The following is a 15142-nucleotide window of genomic DNA, read 5'->3' as shown; positions in this document are numbered from 1 at the left end:
GCATGCTTTATTTTGTCCTTTTATTGCATAAGAAGACAATTTTACAATATATGTAATTTTGGCGAGCAAATATATAAATTTAGAGCATTCTTATTGTTTTTTCTATATCAAACAATTATGGTTTTGGATTGGTATGTATAAATGCTAGGAATCAAATGAAAAGAATCAAATAATTGAGAGAGAGAGAGAGAGGTGAATGGTGGAAGAGAGAGTTTGAGATAAGAGTGGAAAGAGATGTATATGGTTGAGCCCACAAAATAATGAATGAATTAGGCCATGATGATATATTATTAGGAGACTTGTCGATCGTTATTCACTTTCAAAGGTCCTTTCTTGAAAAAGGCAAAGGCATAAACTCACAAAGTGATCAAACACATTTTTGACAAACTTACCTCTCTTGTGCTTTAACACAAAACACTCTCTAACTCGTGTCACTTTCTTTTGACCCCTACCATACACTACCCCTCTCCATAACCTCATGACCATATATATATATAATATCTCTCTCTCTCTCTCTATTTAGTGTATACACATACATACACATAAGAATATGATGTAGTTGCGATTGTTAATTTGATCAAACCATATATCATAATCGCGTTATATATTCTTATTGTTTGATCGTGAATTTTTTATACTTATTTATATATGCATGTTATTTGTTCTTACCGCTCATTAATTTGGCCAATGTAAAACTATATATTCAACCCCGAAGCAGACCATATAAGACTTCTAGCTGATGAATTGGCTTGAACTGATAAGATCCCAAGGATACCTAGCTATATACACTTTTATGTCTTTAGGAAATATAATAAGATGGCTTTCGATCGAGTGAACAAATACGTGTTTGTAGCACTACCTAGCTCTAGATACATCGATCCTTGTAGCTAAGTTTGTCCAGAAACCTATGATTAATAGAGAGAATTAGTTATATATCACTAATCTTTTATTTCGATGTTATAACTTTGAGTGACGACGTCTGTTTATATATAGTAGTAATATATTAGAAGAAGATGCCATTTTGACGAGCAATCATGATTTTATTTGGGAAAATGAATAGAAAAATAATGTCTTTTTCTTGCTCGTGAGTGCCCCCACTTTGAAGTGGATTCTTTGGACAGTTTACCTGTGGACACAATAATGTTGCAAGGACACATCTGTTCTTCTCATTAATTTATTTTAATTACATACAAAACTTCCCTTTCATTATATCATATCATCAAATTATCACTTAACTAATACTATTAAATTACTAGACCTAATTAATTATATTGTTCATAATTTACTATTGTAAATCATTGTCGTTGCTCAATCATTAATATCCTTGTTACGTAGTACATGACATATGAATCATATACAACTAAAAATGAACACTACGAGGATTAACATTATATAACTAATTTTCATAGCTTAACTTTTGTTTTAGTTAACCCATTTTGTTTTTTAATACTCGATAATACAATATATACTCAGACTCGAAAGCAAGGATACAATCAAGTTCCCTCTCAGGAATTATTATTGCTTAGCGATCGTAAGCTATCTGCTTTTTATGATATACTGATTTATATTATACTTTATAAATAAACCTCCATTTATAAATCAATAAAGACATTAAAATATTGAACGATCTTGAAATTAATCAATACAAAAATGGAAAGAAAATTATGTACATAGCACATGAGGTTCGATCTTGAAAATTTTCCCACAACTAATTAATTTATAATATAAAAAAACATTTGCATGGGAAGACAATATAAATCTTATACATTCTCAAGCTTGGGATTCAAGAAAGTTGCAAAATTTAATCTAAACTGACAAAATAAGCAAATGTTTTTTTTTAACCTTTATCAAATAATATAATAATACTAACTCATTAGCCGTAGAACCCTGTTTGGCTCCAAATCGCGTCTCGAACGCGCCTTAGTTCACGTCCTTTGAGAGTCCTTCCTACTCCTTCAAACACCGACGCGCCGCCGCCTAGTCCGCCGCCAGATTTCCTGCTCCGTCGCTTTTGGCTCTTCGCTAGGTACTCATGCGGCGGCATCATCATCCCGGAATCTTCCTCGTCCTCTTCCTCTGACTCGTGTATTGACTCAACCGAGTTGACCCTATATATCTTACTCCAATCAGGCACGTTCACCGGCGCCGACGACGCCAACTGCCTCTGAACCTTCTCTCCTCCTCCTCCACCTCCTCCGTCTCCTCCTCCGCAACGTATCTGGTGCACGATCCTCGGCGACGACGACGCGTCCTCAAAAGCAAGCGACAAACCACCACCCACGCGCCCATTCCTCACCACAGAATCGCGTGTGTTCCACGCTCCATGAGATTCCAGCATCTCCGGGTTGTGATCGACGGCGTGTGACCAGATGTCCTCCTCCGTGAGCTCTGGTTCGTCTGTGACGGAGTTAACGTTACCGTCGCCGTAACTGTAGCCGCTTCCGAGATACCTCTCGCTCTGGCTCATCGTCAGCTTTCGACCTCTTGCCATTGTTTGAAAGCTTTCTTCTCTACACAAATTACTATTACACTAATATTGTTATAATTAAATCAATCTTTAAGATTGTTAATATGATTAATTATCTTTTAAAACATTCAGAGATTAAGTAATTAGAGATTTTGCTATAAGTTATAAACGGAGCGAAATGAACGAGTATATATAGCATTTTCGTAAGCAGACGAGTCCAAGAGAATGTGAAATGAGATGAGATATAAAATCTCAAAACATACCACTGTATTATAATTTTCTTACGATAGCACCCCATAACATTAGATTATATTTATAATAACCCCTAGTTTTTTTTAAAATTTGTAAGAAACTAGTGGTCCTTGTTTAATAAAGTTTCTTTCCCACCGTTGGATTTAATTTATTTAATAACCAACCTTTTTTCCGGATGGAGAAAGTTTTCACGAAAGGTAGTGAATGCAATTTCGTGAATGTGTTTAATATTCTGCCATCTAATAATCGGAAAACGAATTTTAAATTTAGACCATCTCTTTTTTGTTGTGTGTGTCTTTTGGTCATATCAGAAATAAAGAATCTTTGTGATCTCATATCTAGAATCTGCATAGTTAAGGGGGTTTTATTAGAAAAAGTGAAACTAAGGAGGAGTAAAAATGTAAAATTCGAGAAATGTTTTATGTCTGATTAAATGTGGATAAATAAAAGCGCTACATTTGCATTGCCACACGTAACAGTTAACAGATGAACAATTTGGATACGCTGTAATAAGCTGAGACATGCCACGTGACGCGCTTACCAGAGGCGCGTGTTATTCACTCGACATCGAAGCCTTTTTATTGTCAACTTGCCAAATTGAGGAGAAAAAAAGTTGCTAGTTTGGGTTTACAAAAAAAAAAGATTTCACGAGAAGTTTTTCTATGTCCACAATAGTTTTTTTGTAGCAAGATCAAAAGTTTATAGCCAAATTGTTTGTGTGCAACTAAGTTTTCGTAAATTTGACTAAATGTCGTTATAAATTTATTTTGATTAGATGAAGATTACAATTCTCATTTATTTTGTTGTAAAGAGTATGAACTTTGGGCAAGTTAAAGATAATATATATCACACATATGTATATTTTTTATCAAGAGAACTCAGTAGTGGAAACCCATCATAACTCAAGCATAATGCACACTAAAACCATTAATTAAATCATCTGTTTTTGATTGTTAATCAAATTAATGGTGTCGCAAAAATAAATTCAACTTTTATCAGTAGTGATATATATATATAATTAAAAGAAGGTCTAGCTCCACTTTGTGATGACGAACTTAGTACAAAGAGAGAAAAAGATCCCACAGCGACCACATTGAACGGCTGAGAATGAGAGACAGAAGACAAAAGAGTATCATACATACATGATACATACTTCGTAAACTTAGCAGCTACGTACGTACGTACGTTAACGTTGTGCCTATAATTTTACACATCTTTGTTTATCATAAAACATTTTTGTATATATTTGAAAGAAAAAAAAATTCTATAATTTTCTTTAATTAATTTGTGATCTCTAGATGAGTTTTGATGCTTTTTTCTATCTCACGTAAATTTTCTTCATGTATTTTTGTCAGTTTAATATAATGACGAGACAGAAGTATCAAAGTTCTTCATGCTAATTGTTATTCCGTAAGCAAATACTATACTCTTTCAATTCACGAACCAAATCGATAATTAGATATACACGAAACTCTTTTTGGCTACTTTTCTTAATGTAGATCATAGGAATAACAGATGAGATAACATCTAAGTGTTTGGTTTTATCCACGTATATAGTAAGATTAACATATGAGGACAAGGTTTGAATGTTTTCACATATATATTCAGATAATATTATGTTAGTCACTGAAAGAATATTCTTATGCGTTTGTAAATCCATCACAGTCACATATATGATATAATTATAGATGAGTCACGAGTGGTTCCACAAAATATTCCACTCAATAATGCTTAATTACGAAGAGAACAAATATAATGAATAACCTAGCTAAAAATATAAACATATAAGTAGAGATCACACAAAAATAGTGAAAAAGATGATACGATAAAAATAAAAATCACTATATTATACGTCTAAATCAATGTAGGGATACAGTTTCAATTTGACGAACTTTCTCTTGTCCAATAATTTTGACGAGATGATTATTGGTAATAATAATAAAAGTCATGTACTAGTTGTCTTTTTTGAGAGACGAAACGAAACAAGTCGCTATGTTTGTTCTCACTCACTACCCCACAGTAGACCCTTATCACCACCTCTAGCTAGGGCAACTGCAATCATCTATACATATAATTACGCTATTTATTTATATATATTTTTGTCATGATATGGTTACAAATGAATGAATGATCCTATCCTATAGAATAAAAGATAAACATCTATTTGTTCTATGTGAAATGCATCAAGCTATTGAATCCATGATAGTCTTTTCTGATCAGGTTCTGTGAGTAAACTCAAGGAAGCTAGTATATCATAACTCCATATTAGAGAGAATACCATGGATTAGCCTGTCATAGATATAGTTTTCGAGTTTTATTAAAATGGCAATTGATGAAATTTTCTCATGCGGGATTTAGAGATGTAAAGAGACTACAAATCTTCTGAACCGGCAGAAGCTAGATACATTCCTTCTAGTTTTGTGAAATAAAAATTTTGGAGTTGGAAAATATAAAGAGAATAACATGATTGGCCATGTGCGGAGCCACAACGCTGGCCAAAGATTGGATCTCTAGATTCCACTGGATCATTTAACAACCAAAATATTAAAATAGACAAATTATATGATAATTATTAAATACATTTATAAAGAAACAAACAAAACAAGTGACGAAGGAAAAAGAAAACTAAAAATATGGGGTTTTAAAGAGAAAAAAACAAATTACATGCCACCAAAAACCAAATAGACATCCAAGAGAAGTCACAATGTTTGATTCATGTTGCACTAGTTTCCTAAAATTTAAAATGAAATGATTTTATTATATATATATATATATATATAAAAAAGGATCGGAAGATGCAATGATTAAAAAGGGTCAGGTAAAATTTATACATGTAACAATGTCCCAAAGAATCATGGGAACACTTTGACCTAATGATTGGTTAAATGTTTCTTTACTTTACATTGGAAGGTTCAAATTCCAAACCGTGAGAAAGTTGTCGCAAATGGTCTTCTTCGTAGGTTCCCCACACTAGACCAAATCAAATTGCTTATTTTTCCCGTTAATACTTCTATGATTCTATCAAATCAATTAAATGTATTACGTATTATTTATAGTCATTGCGAATTGATAAACTATTTTTTATTACAATGATTAGAATCTAATGGATTTGATGTAACTCGATTGGGTTATATGTGAATGTGGATAGTATTTTTGAAAAAAATCAATAAAAACTCGCGTATGTTGTAACACATTACATTAGTGTTGTTGAACATTTATCTCAATCAGACACAAACTTAAAATCATTGTTACTGTCTATAGGTTCCATAGATCTCGCAATCTTTACCAAACCTTCACCTCTTCTCAACCCCATCTCCTCACTTCCTCCTACTTCTCTCACCATCTGCAAACACTTCTCTAACTCAACCACATACAAGTTCATTTCCTCGTACTTTTCTTGCAAGGCAAGTGTGGCTTCCGTGAACTTAACCCTAACCCTTTCCTCCCTCCACATCTCAGCCATCTGCAACATCTTTCTCTCCTCCTCAGTCTCGTCCCACATCTTCTTTGTATTCGCTTTCAGTTCATCTATCCTTGTAACCAGTTCCTCGCACACTTTCTCCATTGTGTCTCTTTCTCTTCTCAACCGATTCACTGATGATTCCATACCCAAAATCTTCTTCTTTAACCTAGAATTCTCAGCTTTAGCTCTTTTCGTTTCTTCCCTCTCTTTGCGTAACTTCTCCTTCAAGCAGTCAACTAATGCATCGTTAGTTTCTTCTCTCTCATTTCTTTGGTTTCTGATGAAACATCTAACATTGTCCCCTGATCCAAACTTTTCGGCCTCGAGCTCTTTGATTCTCGATTGAGCCTTCCATAACTCCTCTTGAAGTCGAGGAACGAGGCTAATGTCTAGAAACTCGTCTTCTTGAAAGTTCTCACGAGATTTAATGGAGTAATACGTTCGGACTGATCCCAATTCCCACTTGGTTATGCTCTCCATCTGCAGTATCGTGATTACATATGCGAATCAACCAAGAGAAATCTCAGAAACCAAACGAAATGATCACAAACAAACCTGATAAATAAAACGTTTCTCGCCGAGACTTTGGATCCTTTTGATCGAGGTTGTCGAGAGAGATTACGACGGAACAACACAGCAGCCCTTGTTGTTGTCTCCGGTGTTCTTTCCGGCGATGAAGAGACACTCAGAAGACGTTCGTAAGAGACAAGATGACAATTAAAATTTATGGAGCTAGATATAGATCATTACACTTTATACGTACATACATACATCGGTATTTAGTTATTCACATTGAACCATATAATGCAGAGTATTAAGACAATGATTTGGTACCAGATTTGGTCTCTTTACCCCCATATACATCTACTGTATATATTGAACTAAATGCTTACGGTTTAGTTTAAAGCACAATAAGTTATGAACCTTTTCCCATTCAATAAATCTGATCATCTTAATTATATTGAACAAAACGAGGATTTATATAGATATCTTCCTATATAAAATTAAAGTAACTTTTAGTAGTTGGTTTGTCACAAGTTCTTTTCCTTTATTTTTCAATGAAGGTGATTATATTTTATACTATGTTATAAGAGAGTTCACTATTATTAGTCCAAGATATTTCGCTACAATCAAATATTATCTTCCTAAAATAGAACTTAACCAATTACAAAATTGTTTTGTAGTAGTATGCTCACTAATCTTCGACGTTCTGCAATTTAACAGATTTGAGTTTGAAGACCTTTGTATAGTTCACTGATTTAAAAGAAGTTAAGACTAAACAAAAGAAGTTACGCATAAACTCTCCATTTGAATTACCACATTCCCCAGATCTAATAAACTTAGAAAGATTGAAAATAGAGTCAATTAAAGAGCAGAAACAGCTAAAGAAGCAGAAGAATCATCCAAACAACAAAACTAAAAGCAAAGACAGACAAAAGCAAAGCACGAGGCAGAGGAATAACCAAAGTTGCAATAACCTTAAACATGTCTTCAAGAAAGCTGGCGCCTCTTGTAACGCACCATCACACTGCCTTTCACACCAACCACCATTGCGTTCCAGTCTATCTCAGGGAACGGTGAAACCAACTCAAGCTCAAAGTTCCTCAACAAATGACTCCATATAGCTTTGATCTGCAGGTAAGCAAATGGCTCTCCAAGACATCCGTGCCTGCCTCCACCGAAGGAAATGTATGAAAACGCTCCTGCAGCTTTGTCCTCTTCTCTTCCCGGGGAGTATCTTTCTGGGTCATAGGTGTCCGGGTCTTTGAAGATATGCGGTAAGCGGTTGGCAAATGCAGGCGAGGTTGCAACAATGTGTCCCTTTGGGATATCATATGTTTTTCCATCCCGGGCTGTCACGCTGAAATCACTGTGTGAGGCTCTCATGAGCATGATCAATGGAGGGTGAAGCCTCAACGCTTCCTTTATGCAGCGGTAGAGAACATCCATCTCAGATAAGATATCATGATCGATCTTGTCTCCATGTTTGGCAATCAGGTTCTTCTGCTCATCAAGAGCAGCTGAGAAGTATTCTTTGTATCGCATCAGATAAGCACCGGTCCACGTGGAAGTGATAGAGCTAGTGTGTTGTCCTGCAAACAGAGCAGCGATGAGCAAACCGGTAACTTCAGATTCGGTTGTCTGTCTACCGTCTTTGTACTTTGATTCAATGAAACACTGCAACATGTCGTTCTCTGATTTGCCAGAGCGTTTTCTCGACCCTATGATTTTTGCAAAAATATCAGCAAGCTTTTCTCGGGCACGGTCACGACGTCTGTGAGCTGGAAGTGGGAGGTACGGGAAGAGAACACTGATGGGAAGCATTCCATTGTCAAGGTCATGGAACAAAGCAGAGACATCATCGAAAAGCTGGTCACGAACTTCTCGACCCAGTAAACATCTACTTGCAGTCAAGATGATAAGACGCTCTAGCTCAACCTTCAGATCAACTTCACCACTATCTCCCCATTTCGAAAAGTAATCCTGCCAAGGACAAGGACAAGTCTTTATCTATGCAACTACCAAAAAAAGCACACAACACCTACTCAGTGGAAGATTATAGCAGAGTATCAGGTCCAAGTACATGGTTTTATATAAGGTATTAAGTAAGTAGAAGCATGAAAGGTGAACCTAATTCATATACTCCCTCATAAGACATAAGTGCAAGAAAACAAAAAAAAAGAAGCAAAAATTGGTTATACCTCAGCTTCAGTAACCATCATATCCACATAACCCTTCAACTTGTTGACTCTAAGAGCCTCAGTGAAGAACCGAAACTGCTCCTGACGAACGGAATAATCGACATCAAAGACAACTCCAGGACCAAAAGTAGGGACATTGAACTGATAAACCTCCTGCTGGCTGAGATCAGACTCAGAAGCTTTGAAAAAATGAGCAGAGACTTCAGGACCAATGAGAAAGGTAATCTTTTTATGAAGAAGATTGACAGTGAAGACACTTCCAAGCTTAGGGTATTCCTCTCTAAGCATAATAATAGGTCCTTTCAAGAATTTGATAAGACTTCCGATCAATGGAGGCCAAGCTTTAAGAGTAGGAGGAAGACGCTTCTTCTTGGCATCAGAAGTGAACAAGGAGAAGACGAGTTTGGCTATAACAAGTGTTGCCACTATTACCAAACCCGTCTTCAACAGTTTGTTATCCGAATCCAATTCCATTTTTTTTTTGTTGTTGCTTCTTATCTATAAAACTGTGAAATCAAATCCATTAAAAAGAGAGAGTGAGTGTTACAAGATGCATAATTAGATTCAGATCCAGATTGGTTCCGATCTAAGCTGGGTAAAAAAGGGTTTCTTTAATATATAGAATGAGAACAGATCAGCATAGAGAAACCACAGTGAGGGGGATGAATGCGTAAAACGACAAAGCAGAGTCTGAATGGTTTTTGAAGAGAAGAAGCTTACTCTTGGGTTGAGGAGTCGATGGGATGGATGAGATGAGAGATGGCGCGTGGGGGAAGAGCCAACGAGGGAGCGAGGAGGAAGGAGAACACAAAACGGCACTCTGGGGGATTTGCTCTCTGAAGAAAGTGTCGCTTCCCAATCTGTCAAGGTTGAATCTTTCTCTTACCAGATTTTACTCTTTTTACTCTCTCTTTTATTTCTAGATTTTTTTTTTTTTTAATTAATAATGTGATTGGATGGTATTAGAGAAAAGTAAAACCAACGGCGTTAATTAATATGAAAAAAAAAAAGAAGAAGTTAAAAACTGAAAAATTATGGTCGTATAAAATTTACTTTAGAAACTGTAAGAAACACATTCATGATTACACTCACACTCACACATTAAATTGTACCATATTATTAAGAAGTCTGTGTGTCATATATTAAACAATATGAGCTGGAGAACTATTTTGGACCAAGTAAAAACGTTAAATCTGTGTGTGCGGGTGGTGGTGAACTTATGGATGATTTGAGAATTTGGAGTCCCATCCCATGCATGGTAGAATTAACTTGGCATCAGTTACGGATTCGATCCACTTCAAAACAATACAGATGTTGCATAAGGTGGCATCAGTTACGGATTCGATCCACTTCAAACAAAACCAAATGTTTCATAAGTTGGCATCAGTTACGGATTCGATCCACACTTCAAAACAACACAATATGTTGCATGTGGGACTTGTGAGCTTTGCAGCTAGCGTACGAAACTACGAATCGTGTGCCTTAGACGGATAAAACAAAGTAACTCGGCCTTTTTTTTTTAACTTCATATATTTAGAAAAGAAAAAAAGAACAAAGTGACTGAGTCGTAGTGAGCTCGTGGGTCACAGAGTTCACAACACAACACATGCGAGTGTTTTTTCTTCTTATAAAGAACTCTATTTGTCTGTCCTTTTCTACTGCCAATACTTATGAATATTTAATGAGATTGATCTCTCTGACCACACCTTATATATTTTTTTAAATCTAATGCTGAGTTGGGTTTTAGACTACAATAATTGTTTATGTCGATCGAGAGGAACCACTTGCAATCTTTTTAGATAACATCTATGTTTTGCGCACACCGGATTCTTATTTATAAAATTACCTATAGTATTAAACATCCGGATTACCTTTTTTTCCCCAGTCTTTTCTTTATTAGATAACATAAATGATATTATGATAAAGCAAAACTACTTATATAAATATAATCACCAAATGCATGGACGATTTATATTGTTTTCGTATGAAGGTCATCCATTCCACTTTTTTACCTAACATACACAATCAATATTTTTATTACGTTCTTAAATAAAAATTGCTATATTTGAAAATTTGCTAAAGTTATAACTATACAAAGTTACTTTTATACTAGTTACATCATTACATTACATGTACTAGTCATCTACGTTTTCAACGTTCCATATTATAAATTTTAAAACGGTATTCAATTAGAATATTCTTTTCTATTTTCATATATCAAAAAGATGAATAGTAGTCGGTCTTTTCATAAGTTAGTGTCTCACAAGTCACACAACTCAGTTTATTAGCTGTCACTCGAAATAAGTATTTGGTATTAACTACTAATAAGTATTTAGAGATGGTCAAGCTTAGATACTCTAATAGTTAAATTCAATCGATAACAACTCTTTGCGCTTTGTTTGGGCTCTTTCGATTCTCTCTCCCTTCACGCCCAATGTTTTTCTGATTTTCGTCTCTTGGGCTTGTTTAATTTCAAGGCTCACTTATCATGTTGGGCCTAGTTCCGCTTTGGATTCTCATCTTAAAAACAAACTCGCATGAAAACTAGTTTTTTCTCTATCTTTTGTTTATAGCCCTACCTCAGTTTAGTTTATGTTCCAGTCCAATAAGTCCAGCTTTTACAATTCTATTGCTTAACAGTTAACATTACGATGGGCGGACCCACATAGAAGATAGTGGGGGCAGTTGCACCCACCAACCTATTAAAAACTACAAATTTTACATTAAAATTAAAGTTATAAATGTCAAAATGTTTAAAGTGCCCCATATAGTGTTTGAGGTCATAGATTCAAGCCTCATCTGCTACTTTTTGCACCCATTTAATTTTTTTCCTTGATCCGCCCACACGAATATTTGTCATACCTGATATTAACCGGACACAACCACTCTCTCGGACGTCTTATACTTCTATACCAATACATGATTATAAAATTATTAGTCAATTGGTGTTTTTGTTTTTTTCTTAGATCGCACCAATTACCAAGCCGATAGGTTTTATTTTATTAGTTCATGATTCTTGAAAATCTTTTTATTATAATTATAGGTTTCATGTGGAGACATACCAGTACTTGTTTTATCGACGATGTTCGTTTGTATCCACTGCTAATTAGTTTTCTGTTTGTAGTTTGGTTAAATCTAACGTCACACTCTAAAGCTTGTTCCATGCATGCATATCTTTAATATAGATCGGACACTAAAACTCACTTTTAGGATCGCAAGGAAAAAAAAAAGGATTTGGCATTATGCAAGCTTAATATGATAGTTTGATTCTATTATGAGGAGATCACATGGACTATCTTTTTAAAATCCATTCAGTTTCAGTGGATAATTAATTTAATGACAACAGTTATGATCAATTACGATTAATGTATCCTAACGTCCCAACACTCGGATATATACAGAGAATTAAGGAAAATAATAAGACGAAAAATAGCTGTCATGGATGGTTAAGCTCTTAATTAGCCACACTAAAAAGATTCTGTTGTATCACAAATCATTGATGAACCTGCTTAATAGTAATAACACTAAACGTGATTTCTCTTTTTATTTTTAGTCATATGCATTTTCGAGCTTTAATAAAGATAACTAAAAAAAAGATAGAAAGATGAAAAATGGCTCCCTTTTAAATTTACGAGTAACTAGGATAATAATACTGCTAGAGTACTAGCTAGTGGAGTAGTCGTACGCTTTTTTTGTGTGTAGACTGTAGAGTAACGTATGAAATAGATAAAAATACATCGCAAATCTCAAGAAATCGTTATATTCCTCAAAATATGTGTATACTATGCATTAATATAATCGTTAATCTTATCTAATACACGATTTATAGATACTATGCAATCCAATAAAATATCTAGTAGTGACTATAAAATACAATCCATGTGTTACTCTTATCAATTAGATTAATTAGATGTTGATATTTAATTAATTTTAGATTTTGGGTTTTATAAATTATAATTCGGCAGAACCGATACTTACCAAACTAGTTAGACATGTTAAAACTGATGGGCAAACTCTTTTCTATGAGGGAAAATAAAAACCTAGGTCTAAGCACAATCAGCAGATGTTAATTTGGGATTTAACTTTTGTTTCCCTAAGTTCAATTTTTTTTTTCTTTTTTGTTTCACACCAACTATCAAGCTTAATTATCAATAATTTATCTAAAGAAGTACTCCCACGAGATTCTCGATTAAAATTATTTTACCCTAATTGTATGCTGGACCCGCTCTTGGAGAGCTCGTATATTTATGTTCATGATTATGTTTTGATTGTAGAATTTTTGGTTATAACTTTCAGTCAAAACCATTGAACGTCATATATAAATTGATTTGATTGAATTGAAATATGTTATATTTTATTGCAGATCCAAATTCACCAAGCGATCGGTACGTAATACTAGCTAGTACCATATAGGTCCAATACTATATCATAAATTATTCATACTGTAGTACCATATGATTCATAGTACCGCACAATATTCATATATATATTTTTTTCTGTGATAGACAGGAATATCCAGAAAGTTTTGTGGGGTGGACAGGAATTTAGAGCATTGTATCATGTCATAAACTAACATTACTTTGTATTAGTACGTATTACTGTTGTGTCATAAATTCATAATCCAAATTCAGCTTTTTATAATGTTTTTTGTGTGTTTGAGTTGTAGGTTAAAAAAAATATATATGATTAAATGAAGTGATATGATGTACATCAAAACTCTGTTGCCCTATTCTGATAAATCTATAAATCTATATTTAATTATGACACTTTTTCATAATTTACTTCATTCTTAGCTAACATAATTAAAGTCTTACTGCTATAATTAAATTTGCACGGTTTCATGTCTGCGATAAAATTCATTAGTTAAAAATTAAAAAATTTCGTACAAAAGCCATTTGCTAAACAATTATAAAAACATGGTCGGGGTGTTGTTAACTACTTGCCGTTCGTGAACTATTGACTGAACGCTAAATTACGGCTTTTTTATTTATTTGAGATTTGACTTTGACAATATCACTATTTTGTATTCCGACGCGGTCAAGTTTAGTGTGCTTTCGCATTTGATAAAAATATGTTAACAATCTGATAAGCGTCATGAACAGCACTCCAATTTCACATTATGTATTTTAAACCAAACACTAAAATAGCCTAATAACGACATGGTCATTATTAGTTTATTACTACTGTATCATATAATTATGAACAAATACTTCGTATTATATATACTACTGTTTAACATTTCGCTCTCTCTTTTACTCACACACGCACACATACAAGTATGTGAATGTCATTTTCATTTAAGATTTTCAGAACAATCAAGGGACAAGGGTATATGTGTTCATATTAAAGAGCCGTAAGCACGAGTCGTCTCAGTATATTTTATACATGTATAAGATTTAGGGCTACACTCTTATGTCATTACATGCATCATGATATCTGTTTATTTTTAAAAAACTTAAGTTATTATAACTTGTAATTACGACTCATTTATTTTTATACTGTTATTTATGTCTAGTCCATTTCATTTTATAATATATATTCTAAGTTCTTACTTTCATTTCATATGATTTATCAAAAGATTATACTTTTGTAACCATTTATGTGTTTTTGATTTTAGTTGAATTGTTTTTGTCAGATATTGAAATGATGTTCTTATGTAGAAAAATACAAAAGTAGCATATACTATAATTTATGTGCTTCAGCTAAACGTTTTTCTGCTTAGAGTATATTTTATACCACAATTTTAAACAATTAAAAAGTTAAATTGTATTCAGTTAACACTTAGACAAGTGAGATATTGCTAGAAAATAGAACGTCTTTAACTTTTCTTTTCTTTTTTTTTTTGAAAAAGGAACTCCTTTAACTTCAAAATGGAATATATATATATATAATTCAACCACGAGGATATTGGTCGATTGTATAAATTGGTCAACTAATATATTCTTAATACATTTGACTATTTCTTCCTTTTTTTTTTTCCGAGAAAGACATGTCAAATCCTCCACATAATAATACAACCAAACATATGACACCAAAATATTATCAATAAACAAAATTATAAAAATATAATTATCACACCTAACTCCATCAACTACGAGTATGACGTGCTTCACGTAGTAGAGTAGACATGTCCGTGTGGTTACCTGTGGAAGCTGCATAAGACTATCCACTCTTCTTCTTATCAATATGCCGCGTTCGTTTGCGACGCTGTGAACTTTTAAAGCACGAGTTTGGCGTTTCCAACGTGTCATTTGTGTT

The 15142-nt window shown here is 33.9% G+C and overlaps 3 protein-coding genes across 3 annotated transcripts; all 3 read right to left on the bottom strand.

Moving 5' to 3' along the window:
• Positions 1–1745: 1745 nt before the first annotated feature.
• LOC17897943 lies at positions 1746–2653 on the bottom strand. The gene has a single exon (XM_006305561.2). It carries the CDS (start codon positions 2489–2491, stop codon positions 1874–1876), a length of 618 nt encoding a protein of 205 aa, XP_006305623.1. The 5' UTR covers positions 2492–2653; the 3' UTR covers positions 1746–1873.
• Positions 2654–5860: 3207 nt separating this feature from the next.
• On the bottom strand, positions 5861–7379 carry LOC17898726 (protein BRANCHLESS TRICHOME). The gene is made up of 2 exons (XM_006303258.2): positions 6738–7379; positions 5861–6662 (listed from the first exon to the last, which is right to left on the bottom strand). Exon 2 carries the CDS (start codon positions 6660–6662, stop codon positions 5940–5942), a length of 723 nt encoding a protein of 240 aa, XP_006303320.1. The 5' UTR covers positions 6738–7379; the 3' UTR covers positions 5861–5939.
• A 92-nt stretch (positions 7380–7471) lies between these two features.
• Positions 7472–9806, bottom strand: LOC17896812 (sterol 14-demethylase). Its single transcript, XM_006307293.2, has 3 exons — positions 9605–9806; positions 8885–9390; positions 7472–8666 (listed from the first exon to the last, which is right to left on the bottom strand). The coding sequence occupies exons 2-3, from the start codon at positions 9356–9358 to the stop codon at positions 7674–7676; spliced, it is 1467 nt and encodes a 488-aa protein (XP_006307355.1). The 5' UTR covers positions 9359–9390; positions 9605–9806; the 3' UTR covers positions 7472–7673.
• Between the last annotated feature and the right edge of the window lie 5336 nt (positions 9807–15142).

The sequence above is a fragment of the Capsella rubella genome, unplaced genomic scaffold (assembly GCF_000375325.1).
Source record: "Capsella rubella cultivar Monte Gargano unplaced genomic scaffold, Caprub1_0 scaffold_1, whole genome shotgun sequence".
In the NCBI taxonomy this organism is placed as follows: Eukaryota; Viridiplantae; Streptophyta; class Magnoliopsida; order Brassicales; family Brassicaceae; genus Capsella; species Capsella rubella.
The sequence above is the reverse complement of the archived record's forward strand: the minus strand, read 5'-3'. Positions and strand labels throughout refer to the sequence as shown.